This window comes from Pavona decussata, unplaced genomic scaffold (assembly GCF_977016875.1).
Source record: "Pavona decussata unplaced genomic scaffold, jaPavDecu1.1 SCAFFOLD_137, whole genome shotgun sequence".
NCBI classification, from domain to species: Eukaryota; Metazoa; Cnidaria; class Anthozoa; order Scleractinia; family Agariciidae; genus Pavona; species Pavona decussata.
Window position 1 is genome coordinate 789,050 of NW_028145550.1, and position 15,782 is coordinate 804,831.

The window sequence follows — 15,782 nt, forward strand, 5'->3', positions numbered from 1 at the left end:
TATAAAAGATGGATAAAAATGTGAAATTTCACGTCTGGTTGGGATAATAGGGCTATGATGTCAATACAGAAATATTGATAGTCTCACAGTTTTTCTGTTCTTCAGTTTTTTGTGTACAGAGAAAGAAAACTGTGTGGATGAAATTATGACTGGGAATGCTGAACATCTTACAACAAAATAACTGAGGAATATAGAGAAACCACGAAAGTAGCGATCCTGTATTGATGTCACAGTTATACTATCCCCAGTCTCCCATCCTCCTTCGTATTGTAACAATTATTCCACTGGAAGTGAAATTCCACATTTTTATACACCCCAGATGCGGTTAAGAAAACTTGATAGAGAATTTCTTTTAAAGATTTTTGTAAGAGAAGAACATGAAGATTTGACCAGGTTATATAAAAAAATTCTGTCACAGTATGTCTGGCGTGACAGGCCATATATGGGCATGCGCGCCCTTCCCATTTTGTATTCATTCGCTCAGTTGAACACATGGCGATTAAAGAAGATTTTCGAGGAAACTCATACTTGTTTCTGGACTCCATTCTTTGACAAATTCTCTCATACGAACTTTAAGCACCTGACGATATATTGGAGTGGGGTTATCTCTTGGAACTCTAAACTTGTGAAATGCGTATTTGGTCATTTGTAAAGTAATTGATTTATTGGGTGGTTGTTAAACCAGGACAATGTGCTTGTGGTGGTTAAAGAAGTGAACCTGAGTCGTGCAAGTGAGAAGGAACGAACTGATGCAGAGAAGGAAGTGGATATTCTCTCATTGCTGAATCATACCAATATTGTTACGTACTTCAATCACTACATTGATGGTACATCACTGCTCATTGAAATGGAATATTGTAATGGTAAGGGGAATGAATTGATTTTATTGATTTAAAGGCAGAACTGGAAGTTGGGGAGGGTCAAGGTTGTAAGGGTAGCGCCTTGAGCCTTCCACCTTCCCCACCCCCCTCCCCTCATGGTTTGTAAATACTACATTGATAAAGGCAGAACTGGGGGGGGGGGGGGGTTGATTCAATTCAATTCAATTCAATTCAATTTTGTTGACACTTATTACAAAAAAATACAATATATTTTACAGTAAGAAAGAAATTAAACGTACAGAGCAATTTACTTAATGATTTTACTTTCTACGGAAGAAGTGCGTAGTGGCCAAAGGAGCAAGGCTTTCGTGTTGGCCATTACCTCTGTGCATTTAAATAAAATAGGGGTACTAGTGGCAATCCTTTCACTTTCCCTCCCCCTGCCCTCATGATTATAACTAAACTACACTGATAAAGGCAGGACTGGCATGGGGGGAGGTTGAGGGGTGGTGGCAAGCCTTCCATTCCCCCCTGCCCCCAGGGTTACAAATGCTACCACTTTGAGAATTAGAAAATAAAGAAAATACAATTTTCACATACAGAAATTTTCTGTGGGTCCTAATCCCCCCTTACCAAAGAGGAATGATGAATACACTCATGTACCCCCCCCCCCTCCATTCCCCAATCACTTTCTATTAAAGACATCAACATCTAATTAATTTATAAATGAAGGTTCATAAATACTAGGATTGTATATTAAGTTATGTATCTGATGATAGAACTAAGGATAGCTATATAATAGTGGACAACAAAGCACTGGTTTTGTAGCTCTCATATACAATTGAGGTTATTTTAGGAGTCAAAATACGTGCATGTTTTCATGGATGCAGCGAAAGGTAACTCCAACCAGACTGGAGCTAATTTGCCGTACCTCTTAGTACATATGAGCCCAGGTAGTGTAATTAACACTAGAATTATTTTTTACACTGCAGTTTTTTTCTTTTTTTTTACTTTCAGGTGGAACCCTGAATGACAAGATTTGTGCTCAAAAAGAACTGTTTGCAGAAGAGGTATAAGAAATTATTATAAGTCTTAACAAAATTAAGACTGGCACCTACACATTGTAAGTCTTTGCAGCCAAAACATTTTGACTTTAAAGACCAATAAGATTAATTCACAAAGCCATACTTTTGGAAAGAACATTCACCATCACTATGAAACCCAGATGGGGAGGGGGGTGTACACAGTTATATTTTTGATGGGGAGAGGGGAGGTGCAGAATAGGCCTAATTGTGAGACCCCAAGAAAAGTCCAGTTAGGCTGAAGCTGGACACAAAAAAGTCCCTTTTTTCAACATAAAAACGAGAACCCTAGTTTTTCTTTTTAATCAAACTGCCAAAAAAGTCCTACTAAATCCTTTCAGCCCAAAAAAGTCACCACACACTTTTTCAAACCCTAAAAAAGTCCTCAGATCGCTTATTTTAAATCCAAAAAAGGCCTTTACACCTCCACATCATTGATATATAGTGTATAACCGAGGAACCCCATCCCCTCCCCACAGGCTATAAAGGGTCCAGCGAGTTACTGTCGAGTTTGATAAAATTGTAAATTGAAATAAACTGTACAATCACATTTTTTTGTTGTTGTTTTCTGCAGATTGTAATATGGTATTTCTTCCAAATTTGCTCCGGAATGAGTCATATTCATGAATGCGGTATTGTCCACAGGTATCTACAGAATTATGACAATCTGATAATTATTTCATATTAATTATTACAAGTGAATCATCTTTTGGGATAACGGCCCACTACAACAATGGACTATACACTGTGCTAAAAGGTGGGGTTTCTTTCTATCTCTTAGAGATATCAAAACGCTGAACATTTTCCTCACCAAATCTGGTTTGGTCAAGCTTGGTGATTTTGGTATTGCAACTGTGTTAAAGGGCTCAAGAGAGATGGCAGAGTCTGTAAGTATAAAGCAGAGTTTTAAACAAAATAATAATATGTTAGTCCTTTTTGTATCATCTCATTACAACTTCACGCCGATTTAAGTGTGTGCCCCAAATTTTGGGGTCGTTAAGTATTCATATATTCAAGCTATTGTTCTCTCTTTTGTCGAACAATTTCCGACAATAGAGCATGTTTCCGTAGATCGCAAAGCCTTTGAAGTAGGTGAGATATTTTATCTTTTGTTTTAGAGTTTTCTGCTGGCCTGTGGAAGCTCCCTGGGGAGGCTAGAGAAATGAGTGACCATGAACACATCGACTCACAATGCGCCGCTCCAGTATCGAGAGTTTTAAAAACAACTTCCCATCCTGCAAACTAACGAATAATTAATAAACAAATTTCGTTCTGCAAACGGATACATGGATTTGCCAATTTGTTTATCTGTCATCTTTAATGACAGCGATCTATAACAGATTCTCGCTTTTCAGCTAAAAGTTAGAGCATCTCTGAATATAAAATGTAAATAAGGTCAACTGAAAAAAGCACGTGCCTACATAGGCCAAAGAGCTGATGTTATTGTTTGTCAATGCGTCATTAAGTATAATCAGAATGTGACTTCCACGCTGAGTTTCCCTTTTGTTTCTTCCTTTTTTGGTCTGATATTTTGGAATCTCTTCGCTAGAAGCAAGTATTTTAGAGACATAAACTTAATTACGATCGACCAGGTCTTCACTCGTAACAAACAAAGCGCACAACATCAAATACCAGTTTGTGTACAGTGAATTACAATTGGAACTCTTTTGACTCTTTCATAGGTCCTAAGGTGCTTTCTTTAGGGAATACAAATCAATGTTTTAGTGTTTTCGTAAAAAATAGTTATCATTAAACAGATGGTATTGATTTCCATGCGTCGGGAAGATGATGATGCCATGCACAAATTTAATTAAGCATAATAACTTCGCCGCTCTAAGCACCGCTTGGCGAAAAATATGGAAACTTGGCTTACAGTGATCAAAACACCACGTTTAGGATCTCTTTTTAAAGCTCTCAAAAGACTCTTCGTTCACTGATATAAATAACAGCTTAAAGTATTTTGCGAAGAACTTAAAACCATCAAACGTCTGAAGTGATTCCTCGCAGTTCCTATTGATAACAAGAACAAAGGAATACTCTCGCAACTTCGCAGCTCAAGGCTGCTTAATTAAACAATTGTTCCTGTCATTTGAATTCGCATCTTGGTCTTCCTGCAAAGTTCTCATCTTTTCTCAACCGAGTAAAAACGAGCTAATTTCGCGGCTGCCGAAGTGAATGCCCAAAGGAATAAAGAGAGCCTTCAGGCAACAAAATCCAGCGGAGTCACCCATTTCTCAATGACACACTTAAATCGGCGTGAAGTTTTAATGTGCACCAAACCTTTTCAGAGGGCAGATTGCGACAATTTACAAGTTAATGTTTCACTGAGCAAGAGAAGGTGTATCAGGGTTATAATTAGGTGGGACCCAGGTACCAGTACCAGGGTAAGCAAGAGTCAGTACCTGCCTACTTTCAAACTGAACATAAAGAAATTCACTTCAAGTTAGTGTAATTTTCTGCCCAGCTACTCTCCAGTAGGTGCCCCCAACTTCAAAACTTAATGAAACCCCTGTGTATATTCTCATGGTTGGGTGGGTAAATGCTCGGAGATATTAGCTGCATATTAAGCTACTCTAAACTCTGAGGGTAAATAAAGATATGGTATGATAAAGCAGAATGTATAAAGAATGTATAAAAATCTAAAACAACTCAGTCAATCTGAGCATTATGCACACAATGCTGAAGCAAATACAGTGTATATTAAAACCATAATTATCAGTGCTTAATTAATTCCCTCTGGATGTTCCTTCAATCTCACTGTATTAAATTACAAGCTGTATATCTAAAGGGGTGAGTTTCTATGGAGACATCTTCCAAATCAGCACTCCTAATCCCCATGGAATCACTGTATGTTTTATACGTTATTGTAACTGATGCTTGTATCTGCTAGACTAATCACTGATTTTATTTACAAATTTCAATTTCTCGCACCGTGACAGGTTGTTGGAACACCATACTACATGTCACCAGAGATAGTTCAAGGACAAAAGTAGGTTAAGCTCAGAGAATTTGAACTCACAGACACCTTACCTTAATTTGCATAATTTGTACTCCAGGCTAGATAATTGTCACTGCCACCACCATCACCATCATCATCATTATCAATCATCATGGTCATTGTCATTGACACCATTGTCATCATCAAATTCATCATCATCATCATTTATCCTCACTGCCACGATCATCGTTGATTATTATTGATGTCATCATCAGTTACCATTAAATGGTTGTGACGTCTGTAGAGAGCAGCCATGTTAGAGAAGGGACAAGGATGGGATTTGGATCATGCTCTTCAGAAAATACAAGTCTTAGCAAGAGTAATTTCAGGTGCTTCAATGTCTTCTACAAATTTATTACATCTTTACTGAGCATGGAAGTATCTGTTTGCAGATACAACCAGAAGAGTGACATGTGGGCAATGGGCTGTGTCCTGTATGAGATGCTCACGTTAAGAAAAGTGTTTGATGCCACAGTAAGTTGACATCTTGTGGAATAAGTTAGTTTCAAGGTAATTGAAGTTAAACTCATCAGCTTTAAAGGTTGCTGGGTCCATTCAGGAACCCTGCAAACCTCATAGACAACCACTTAAAGTGCCAGTGGGGCAAAAATACGTGCCAGAAACTCAGCCCAACTTACCAAGCAGACAAAAGATTTTTGGATTAGTGATCCAGAAGGCTACAATTCTGGCCAAATTGGTTGGGCAGTCTGGCCTCATTGGGGCCATTTTCAATATAGCTTGACATTTGTTTCTCCTTCCCCACTCCCCCCTCCCCACAAACAGACACACACAATCAACACTTATGATGACTAGTGTGAGTTAACACTGATTAGATATGTTTCCCAAAAAATTTCAAAGCCAAGTGTCCCACTCATTGGTCAGGATTGTGCAGTTCCAGAAAATATTCATACTCCCTCCACGGAAGGTTTTTTTGTTTTGCACCCCCCCTCCCCACCACAAGAAATTTCAGCACTTCAGCTTCATACTTTGCTTCTTAAGACCCCCCCCCCCCCTCCCCCTAGGAATTCTGGTGACCTTCCATGGAGTGAGTATGGATTTTTTTCTGGAACTGCACTTTGTACCTTAGGTGCTGTTGCTGATCCCTTAGTAGCTGTGAATTTCCTTGTCTCCATCTCTGTAGTTGTGCTCTTTTAGTTTTAGAAGGGTACACAATAAACCCCATCCTGAATTGACCAGGGACAAACTAATTGATCTGGTATACAAAGTGTAAAAAATTATGTGCATTCAGATTCATGTGGTGCTTGTGTTCACAGTATAGATAAGTTTCTGTGTCAGGATATTTAAATCAATCCAGTATAATGTTGAAAATGTAGGAATTTGTTTCAATGTTCTCTGTCTTACAGAATCCTCTCAGACTTGTGTCGGACATAGTGAAAGGAGAGTATGAGGACATTGACCCACAGTATACTAATGAGATGAATAGCTTAGTAAACATCCTTTTGTCACAGGTATTAAAAATATTTCAACTACTAATTGAAGCAGTTATTGCTACTGTGATTGACACAGATCTTAAACAAGTTTCCTTGCAGCCCAATTCCATGTGAAAACATTATAACATTTAATGATTTAAATCATTTTATAAGTTCCAGTCTTGTGAACTTTAATAAAACAGCTTCAATTAATTAATTTCCCGCAGGCAACTTATTTCATAGTGGTTGAGATTTTTCCTGCATGCAGAATATGGTTCTGCTTGTCTGCAGGTCAAAGATGAACATATTTCCAGTTCATCTAAACGTTTTAAAATGTACAATGTAGGTCAATAGCGGCATTAGGTATACAAAAGCACATCACTGCTCCATATGTTGAAAAATAATCATTGATTCATTTATGTAATAAAAATATTATTGATTACTCCCTTGGTACATTTAGGAAGTGCATTTACTTATAAGTTAAGTTTCTTTAACATTTTTTTTTACCATAGAACCCAGATGACAGACCAACAGTGGAAGCAGTCTTGGGTATGCCACTGCTGAGTAATTTAGGAAGGTAAACATTATAGTACAAGCACATTTAAGGGGGAACTATAACTTAACCACAAAATAAAAATTGTTGCTAGGGGATTTTAGGGATGATATCTTGTGATGCTCTGTTTTGCAGGAAGGTACTTGCAGATCATTTTATGAGCACCGGCATGCTTGACAAGTTTTACAAATGATCCAATTTACTTGCTGGCCTTTATTTCAGTTGTTTACTTGTGGTCCTCTTTTTCCTCCAAAGGGAAATGGAAAAGAAGGTTTGGGAATTAAATGCTACAACCAGAAGGGCCAGGTAAGTCTGGTGATCACTTATGTGGCTCTCTTCAACAACCAACAGTTCAAAAGGGACAAAAAGAAAAACTGCGGCGATTGATCATTTATTATAGTGGTGTGCCATGGTTACCAAGGTCTGAGTCCAATGCAATCTCTCTTCCTCCTCTTGTTCTTCTTAGCTCCTTTAGAACAGAGAATAAGTCTGAAACCAAAGCCCTCCATCTTTTTCTGTTCCATGTTGTCTTCTTTACAGCCACCCAGCATACCCCCACAGCCTGCTCAGACAAATATTAATGCCTCCATGTTTGGACCAGTGAGTTGTCCCCTTTTCCTTTTGAACTACAGGTTCCACACTAGACCTCTTTGTGCAATGCTTCTTTCTTGCTTTCTCAAAGTGTGCCACACCCACTTCTATCTCCTACCTTTAACCCGTGATCGGAATCAAATTTCGCCTTGTAATATATTTTGTTTATAAATTCAACCCCTGAGGGCATGAGAAAGGATATGATCACTCAATGCGAATTTTCTTGATATTTAAATAACTTCTCCCCAGTGCTTTTATAAGAAAAGTATGGGGACAAGATAGGAGAATTTTTAAATTATATGAATGGAGTAGCAGCCTTTGATTAGTTAATCAGTCAATTAGTTGTCTGTTTAAGATTAGATTCCTGCCCCCCACCCCCCCCCCCCAAAAAAAAAAGGCTGTACCTACGTTTCAGTTGAACTTCATTCTTGTCTTCTGAACACTCGAACATATTTATGTATCAATTGTTCATTGATTTTTGTCTTCTGATCAAGGCTTGCAACAAGTGGATCAACTGAAGTTGTGCCAGTTATTACTTCCAAAACCAGTGATGTAAGTCAGTCGGAAATAAAGTGCCCTAACCCTTAGATTGCAAGTGCTTTCTCTTGCAATGTATTCTGGCATTAAAAGGAGACATTTTAAGGACAGTTCCCCCAAATACAGAGGTATTTTGCGCAGGTTACAACTATGCGCCGGGTAAAAGAAGATCTAAGCAACGGGGTATTGAAATCCAAGAGCAAAATTGGAACAAACATGCATTTCTCAGAGAATATTCAGCATTAATAATTCTTAAAAGCTTTAAGATATGTAGCAATGTATGGCATTTTTTGTCCAAATTAAGGTGTAATTATCTCTGAAAAATGTGTGGTAACTCCCAGTGTTTTTTCTGGATTTCAATAGCCCTTGCTAAGATCCTCTTTTCCTACATCGTCATAAACCGTGAAAGAACAGCTTTGAATAGTTAGGCTCTATCCTTAATGCAATACAATACAATACAAACTTTAATGGCACTCCCTGAAAAGGGCTTTTCAGTGACAATAATAATTAATTTCCAAAATTATACCTCAAAATGATAGTAAATCTAAAAGTTACAATGATGCAATGATTAATAATTATAAGAAGAGTAAAAATTAAGCTTAAGAATGGTCGCTAAAAATACCAAGAAAAAATCTTTATGTAAAAGCTAAGACAGACTAGAAAGGAAAGTGGCGAATAAGTTGGCTCGAAGTTTACACTTAAAAATAAGAACAGAGTTGCAGAGTTTCGTCCACCATCCCAAGATTTGCAGAGTGTATGCGAAGCAACAAAATGAAGCACCGTCCCTAAGGACGATATAGTTGTTGAATCATGTGCATCTTTATCACAGAGCGCTTTGATTTTTGTTTTTGTTTACAACAGGTGTTTTACTGGGGAGGTGGTAAACAGACTCCTCATAAAGTCGACATGTTCCAGGGCGGACACTCTGCTCTTCAGGTGAACATCAGATGTTTTATATTAAATAATGAGCAAACATTGTTCTCTAATGCGCAAGGTTCAAATTGTCAGCGGCACGTGAAGCCTCCCTGGTGTAACCAATCTTGTTTCCTTCCTTACTCATAACTCACCACCCAGACATATTAATGGAAACTGGTGATGTCACACCAAGCATGTTCCAATTTTCAACTTGTCTGGCAACGAATTCCTTTTACATTACGATATTTAATCTAGAGAAGTAGTAACACACCCAACAGCTTTAAACTACAAATTTAAAGCAATGTTAAGAAAAGAAACAGCTTTACAGAAAAGATCGGCTCAATAACTTATACAATAAAGGGCTATGTCGCATTTCAGATCCCGTTTTGTTGTTTTAGTTCAGATTTATCGGAGTTTTTGCATGTGGCCTTAAATTCCTTCAGGAAAAGTTGCTCCAATGTTTTATCCGCTGCTTTGCGCTTCGTTTGCAATAAAAACCTATGATTATGGGCACGATCACCGTTTTTATCTCAGTATCTCAGCAAGAAGCGCAAAAGAGCAGATGAAACATTGGAGCAACGTTTCCTGAAGGAATTCAAGGCCACATGCAAAAACTCCAGTGAATCTGAGTTAAACAACAAACAGCGATCTGTAATGAGACAAAGGTCGGTTATGAACTGAGCTCTTCAATTTGAAGTGTTTTATTCCTTACATTAAATATTATACACTTGTCAAGGGCTGATCGGGGCTCAGTTACACAGTGAACATGAACTGTAGCATGCTGTAGTGAGGTAGCAACTTTATTGAGAGGTAGTTTTTCTTTTGATTTCAGCTAGCAGTTGGCCAATCACACTTTGCTGTTGTCACAGTTGAAAATGAACTCTTTACATGGGCTGTAAGTACAAATAATATTTACTGAGGCAGAGTCTGTATATAAACAATTACACCCTCTGTTTAATAGGGAACTTTTAGGCATACCGCGACGACAAGAACAACGCCGCAGAACAATAGGTTTTAATGAAGAAGAGATCGCTCTGCACGTGCGTTTTAAATTTTATTACATGTCGTAATTTGCCATCCTCTGCAAAACAACAACGTGAAATAGACCTATTCGGCTAAAGCCTGGTTAACACGTACGACGCAAGCCGAGCATAAGCATAAGCACAAGCATAAGCACAAGAAACCTACGTGTAAACCGGTGCGACGCAAGCATAAGCGCCTTGTGCTTATGCTTGCGTCGTCCCGGTTTACACGTACGACGCAAGCATAAGCACAAACGCAAGAGAATGAAACGATTTCCATCCTCTTGTGCTTGTGCTTATGCTTGCGTCGTTGCGTCGTACGTGTAAACCGGGACGACGCAAGCATAAGCATAAGCGCAAGGAAAGGAAACTGAAAAACAGTGACAAGTTGTCAGCGTACAATCTAGTTACTCATGCTTTGCCATTTTCCGCCATGTTGGAATCAAATATCGGCTGCTTCTGCGCTTGCGTATGTCACGTTATGCATAGCTTATCGCACGTGTAAACATTCTTGTGCTTATGCTTGTGCTTATGCTTATGCTTGCGTTGTATGTGTAAACCAGGCATAACGCAACGTTGTACCCAATTCAAATCCTTTGGGCATAAAATGTTTTGTTCTAAGTATTTCCATATCATTTAAATGTGAGTGCTACATTATAATGCAAATGCAATAAACAAAGAATCTTAACCCCGGGGGATCTGAATTGGGTACAACATCGGGTTAGCCGAATGGGTCTATGACTAAATTCAAGGTTTTGTGGAGAACGTGAGCACAAGACTGTAAGTTTTTTATTTTCTTTCTTAACTTGGACGTCACTCCTACCAATTGAGTTTCTGGATAGCTCGCCGTTTTTGTACAATGAGTTAAATAAATAACTACAAATAAGAAGCACAATTAAATAAAAGTTGTATTTTCAGTATTCCAGTGTCGTTTTCGTTGGCGCTGCCGTCGTCGCTGCTTAAGTTCCCTATTGATTCCCTGCAACTGCTACAAGCTTTTAAAACTCACCATTTACTTTTGCTTGCACGAGAAATGGGTTTATTTTCTAAACCTAGAAAAATATCATGCCTTTTACCATCTCCCAGAAACTTCTCAGTAGACAACAGATCTGGACCTGGTTGTTCTACGACCGATTAACGCTAATCCACAATTAAAGTTTTACCAAGGTTTTCATCTCGGTGGTTGGAAATGTTTCTAAAAGTTAATTTTTTTCATCTTAAGTTAAAGAAAAGTCAAAGTCAAAACTTAAGGGCAAAAATATTTTTGTAATACTCTTTGTGTTTGTGTGGTTGTTTGATTTTACTTCTTTTACCTTGCCATGCCTGGTTACCTTGAGTATTTGGAGGTGTTAGTGATTGACAGGTGTCATTATCTCTCAGATTGCGCATGGTGGCAAACAGATGGTTGGTCAGTTGGGACATGGTGATACAGCAACATATCGCATTGCTAGACCAATAGAGGCATTACATGGGATCCCCATAAAACAAGTTGCCTGTGGTGATGAGTTCACTGCGTGTATTACAGGTAGGGCTTAAGTTTGAATCAAGGCAGCCCACCCCAGCGAGGCCCTCTTCAAAACCAGTCTGATAAGGTTGTGTGCCCTGCTTCTTGAAATTCTAGCCCATTTTTAGACCAAAATATGATTTCCCCAAACCATTTTCAAATCAAAATAATAATAATGATAATAATAATAATAATAATAATAATAATAATAATAATAATAATAATAATAATAATAATAATAACAAGAATTGAAGCTGTTACCAACATGAAAATAGAATTCGTGCATGTGGAATATCATCGTGATCATAATCAGTCACTCCAAATTAAAACATTTGAATTTTTCAATTCTTATCTTAGTTTTTTATTTTACTAAAACAATTCGCAAGAGATACAGACTAATTTTACAAAGTAGTAACACACTGATATGTGTGAACGCAAGCTACACCTTGAAGGAAATAAACACAAGAAAAGGATCACTGTAAAGAAGCCATCAGAGCGACGACCGCGCTCGCGAAAACACCAAAACATTGGCGAAACAAGAAGGAAAAAACGGTGGAAACTAAACAAGTGCAAAACCAGGTGATCTATTGGTCACAACGTAAATATCATAACGATAAATACTGTATTGCACTCCAGGGATGCAAGATTTGCGTGCCGCCATACACACTTAAGCATAAAACACTACGAACAAGAAGCTGTTTCCAGCTTATACTCGGGCCATATTTGACCGCATGGTGCGTAAGCCTACGATCTTTAGCAGTGATAACCTCTAGCATCGCTAACTCCCCCAAATCGATAGATACAGAGATATCGTGAGGCAATAAGTAACCACCAGATAGAATTGCATTATTTGCAGTACGAATGAAATACGGGGGAAAACGACATTTGTTAAGTAAAATGACCTTGTGCTTCATACGGATGCTTTAATTCCCGGGCTTTAATCCTTACGTTTTTCACCTTTGATTTGGAGATCTGCAAAACACAATCTGGCCAGTCAATACCGATTTGAATTTGATGCGTGTAAAAACGAGTTAATAATTGAAAGATGCACATTTGCGACCGACGGAGATGACGGAACGCTACCGAATTTTAGACACAGGCTGCCCTCAGGGCATCCCGCGTGACAATTCGGCCATGACGATGTTGTCAGTTGTTTGTGTGGGCTAAAATTAATCTTGAATAATTAGTAAATCACATTTGGTCATGCAATCCTACCATTGACTATTTGCTTTGTAACTTGTTGTAATGAAATCGTGACGAAATTCAAAATGGTGTCCTGTAGCAGGAGATCAAGACATAGGTTTCCGTTGATGAACTCCGAGAAATGTGGCCTGGGGCGACGTATATAGACTGGCACGCAGAAAATGGATGAAAACATTGAACGTCTCGCACCACAAATCAAGCGAAGTGAGGTTGCATAGTTCTACAAGAAGCTAAAACCTTAAGAAACGATCCGCTGAAACATAAAACCACATCTTACAACTTATGCGTGGGACCCACGAATTACAATATTTGCAAGATAAAACTGAATACTGTAAACGGCCCAAAAACGACTCAGATCCTATCGTTACACAGATCTCAAAAACTGAAAAAGAAAAGTTTGTAAGAAATGTCATGGATTTAAACGAGCTAAACCAAACTTAGAATACGATAGCTAAAATGGCCTGCGCGGCATGAGATGCATAGTTGTAAAACAGGCAGAACGAGAGGTAAAATTCAAAATAAAGAGACTAGATAAAATCCACAGAATTAATAATAAAGAAATGACCTTTAAGCTCATAATTGAAATTCGAAACACTAAATTGGTCGAATTGGGCGATATGAGGAACAGCAGCCAACATGGCCTCACTCGCAGACGCTCTTTTGGCTCATCACGCAATCTTTCCTCCCAACGAGCCAAAAGAGCGTCTGCGAGGGAGGCTACGGCTAGCATGCGCTAACATGGAGAAGGAGTCGTGCAGGCCTGCCTCGGCTAGGCCTTGCTGCAAGGATCTCGCGGCCTAGAAACGAGTTGAAATAATGTTGACGTGTAATCAATAAAAGGGTACCATTTTCTTACACTGAACGAGGCTGATTTTTCGAAGCATTTCAGAGCTTCCAGATTTCAAACTTTTCTGTGGCCTGTGGACATGATTCTCGCGGTTTATTCCTTGCTTGGCCTCTCCTGAAACAAAAGTTTGGCCCTCAAATCGAAAGGCGTCTGCTTCGGGAATATTCTGCATCAACTGTGAAGTGTTGTTTCGTAGAGTATTAAATTGCACACCTCTTTAGAAGCAGTTTGCTTTCTCCTTGGAGCAGATACGTCATTCAAGATTCTTTTTATCTGGCATCTGGTACAAAATTGTTCAAAAATATATGGCAAAAATGACACTTGCAATGATGAATAGGAAAGAGCAGATTGCTAGAAAGGCCCTCTTAAGTTCCTGTTTTATCTGACGGCCGGTTCTCGATTCTTGCATAGGTATCTTGGCAATTTCACCTTTGATATTTTCATGCGGAAATGGAGTATTTGGAATTTCACATCCTAAGAATTCGCACAGTGGTTTCCATCCTTGCGTAACGTTGTAGACCAAGAGTTTTTCTTGAGGCACAATGGTCTTGGACGCGGTATCGCTTCCTAAACACAAACGTTGATCTGGGATTTCGCGAACCGAACATGGCGTCGATGAACGACATCAGAACAAAAAAAAAATTCTTAAGCGTTGGTGATAGAGGCGCAAGAAAACGCAAACCATACTTCGCGGTGTAGAAAACCTCCAGCTGATTAGCGAGACTCTTCACCCACGCATCTTCGTTTCGCTCGGTGAGGATTACTTTACAGTCGGGAAAAGCTTCCAAAATTTCCTCGAAGAAAAAGGAAGCCTGCATGTCCGCGGCTGCATCGGCATTTTTGTAGACACGTTTCACGTCTGGTTTGGTGCCATTTTGGAAAACATCAACCCAGTGATCTAGAAAATCAAACGTCTGCTCTTCCCAATCGTATACGGTTAAACCGAGGATCCGTAAGGCTTTCACGATGGTTTTGGTACCCGTTTTGCCTGGTCCCGCACAGATAACCTTCACGGCGTTTGTGTACGAAGCTTTGTGTATATTTTTGTTTCCAACTTGCGTCATATTTTATTGGCGGGGAGGGGAGGGTAAACTGCTCTCGTACCCAGATCTTTTCAGGAGAGTAGAGGGTAAATTTGAATAGTGGGACATTGTTCAGGAAAATTTTTGTGTGTTATATGATGGTTAAATGCCTGTTACACAAGGAAATCTAAAAACTAGACCCAAACTTTACAATACGTACAATAACATGTGATGCTTAAAACGGTAATCAGATCTAGAAACTTAATATAAAAATACGTAACTCTTGAATAATGCAAGGCAACTTGTACAAACAGCAGCAAATTGAAGCCGGATCTTTGTGTAGATCAGCATCAGCAATGTTGAATAAAACATAAAACCAAATGCAAGGCTGATCGGATAGCTAAAATAATTTTATTGTCCAATATTTCGGTCAGACAAAACTAACCTTCTTCAGGGGCTGCAAAAAGCTAAGTAAACATTGGAAATAAACAGTTACAATATTTGAAATGACACTAATGAAAAGCTGAGATATGATTGGTTGATAAAACAAAGAAAGCAGAAACGTGTACAGAGGCCATTATAAAATGTCAAATAATCTAGTCACCACAATTTTCAAACGGAATACATCGGATAAAGTTAACAGAATACAGAGAAAAACGTTCTATTTGACAGTACAGGTTTCCATTTTGTGTCCAGTTTAAAATGATCTGGTCGGGTGAACAAAACGGCTCGTAACAGTAATAAATGCTGGGAAGACTGTGATCTGATGGCCTGCTTTTGTCTGTTGATCAACCTCGGAGACCCGAGGACAGAAAACGGAGACAAGACAAACATTTCAGGGGAGAAATCCGGAGGAGAAATCCGTACGGCAAGACGATACGGCGGGTAGAAAAGCAGACAGATCAGACAAGTTCTAAAAAACGTTTTGTATTTCCCGCCTCTGATTGGTCTCAAGCTTGGTTTTTCCTGACCAATCAGCGAGGTGCACCCAACACGCCACTTTCGTGCCGTCTTACACGGGTTGTTTTTGGGATTTAATAATGGTGCTGTAACGTGCAGGTACACGGGGCGGACACAGAGGAGTCAAATTTTATGAAAGTTCCGGCTAAATTTACTGGGAAATATCAAATCGAGTTTTGATGTAAATGAAAGAGCGTGATCGAACAAGGTTTCATGGGATCTTATTACGAGTCTGTTTTCACTTTAAACGATATAATGAGAATTGCTTTAAAAGTTGGATTGAGCAATACCGTAATT

The 15,782-nt window shown here is 38.9% G+C and overlaps 1 protein-coding gene and 1 pseudogene across 4 annotated transcripts in view; one reads left to right on the plus strand and one right to left on the minus strand.

Moving 5' to 3' along the window:
• LOC146467188 (serine/threonine-protein kinase Nek9-like) overlaps positions 1-15,782 on the plus strand; it is a 33,112-nt gene that overhangs the window by 1,857 nt on the left and 15,473 nt on the right. For all 4 annotated transcript variants that reach the window (XM_085125984.1, XM_085125986.1, XM_085125985.1 and 1 more), the window contains exons 2-14: positions 686-863; positions 1,839-1,891; positions 2,478-2,548; positions 2,685-2,790; positions 4,843-4,892; positions 5,294-5,375; positions 6,266-6,370; positions 6,844-6,908; positions 7,140-7,190; positions 7,970-8,027; positions 8,874-8,948; positions 9,760-9,822; positions 11,330-11,474. In XM_085125984.1, the coding sequence (XP_084982110.1) occupies positions 686-863; positions 1,839-1,891; positions 2,478-2,548; positions 2,685-2,790; positions 4,843-4,892; positions 5,294-5,375; positions 6,266-6,370; positions 6,844-6,908; positions 7,140-7,190; positions 7,970-8,027; positions 8,874-8,948; positions 9,760-9,822; positions 11,330-11,474 (1,102 nt within the window). The remainder of the gene's footprint in view (positions 1-685; positions 864-1,838; positions 1,892-2,477; positions 2,549-2,684; positions 2,791-4,842; positions 4,893-5,293; positions 5,376-6,265; positions 6,371-6,843; positions 6,909-7,139; positions 7,191-7,969; positions 8,028-8,873; positions 8,949-9,759; positions 9,823-11,329; positions 11,475-15,782) is intronic.
• LOC146467189 (uncharacterized) lies at positions 11,481-14,841 on the minus strand (annotated as a pseudogene).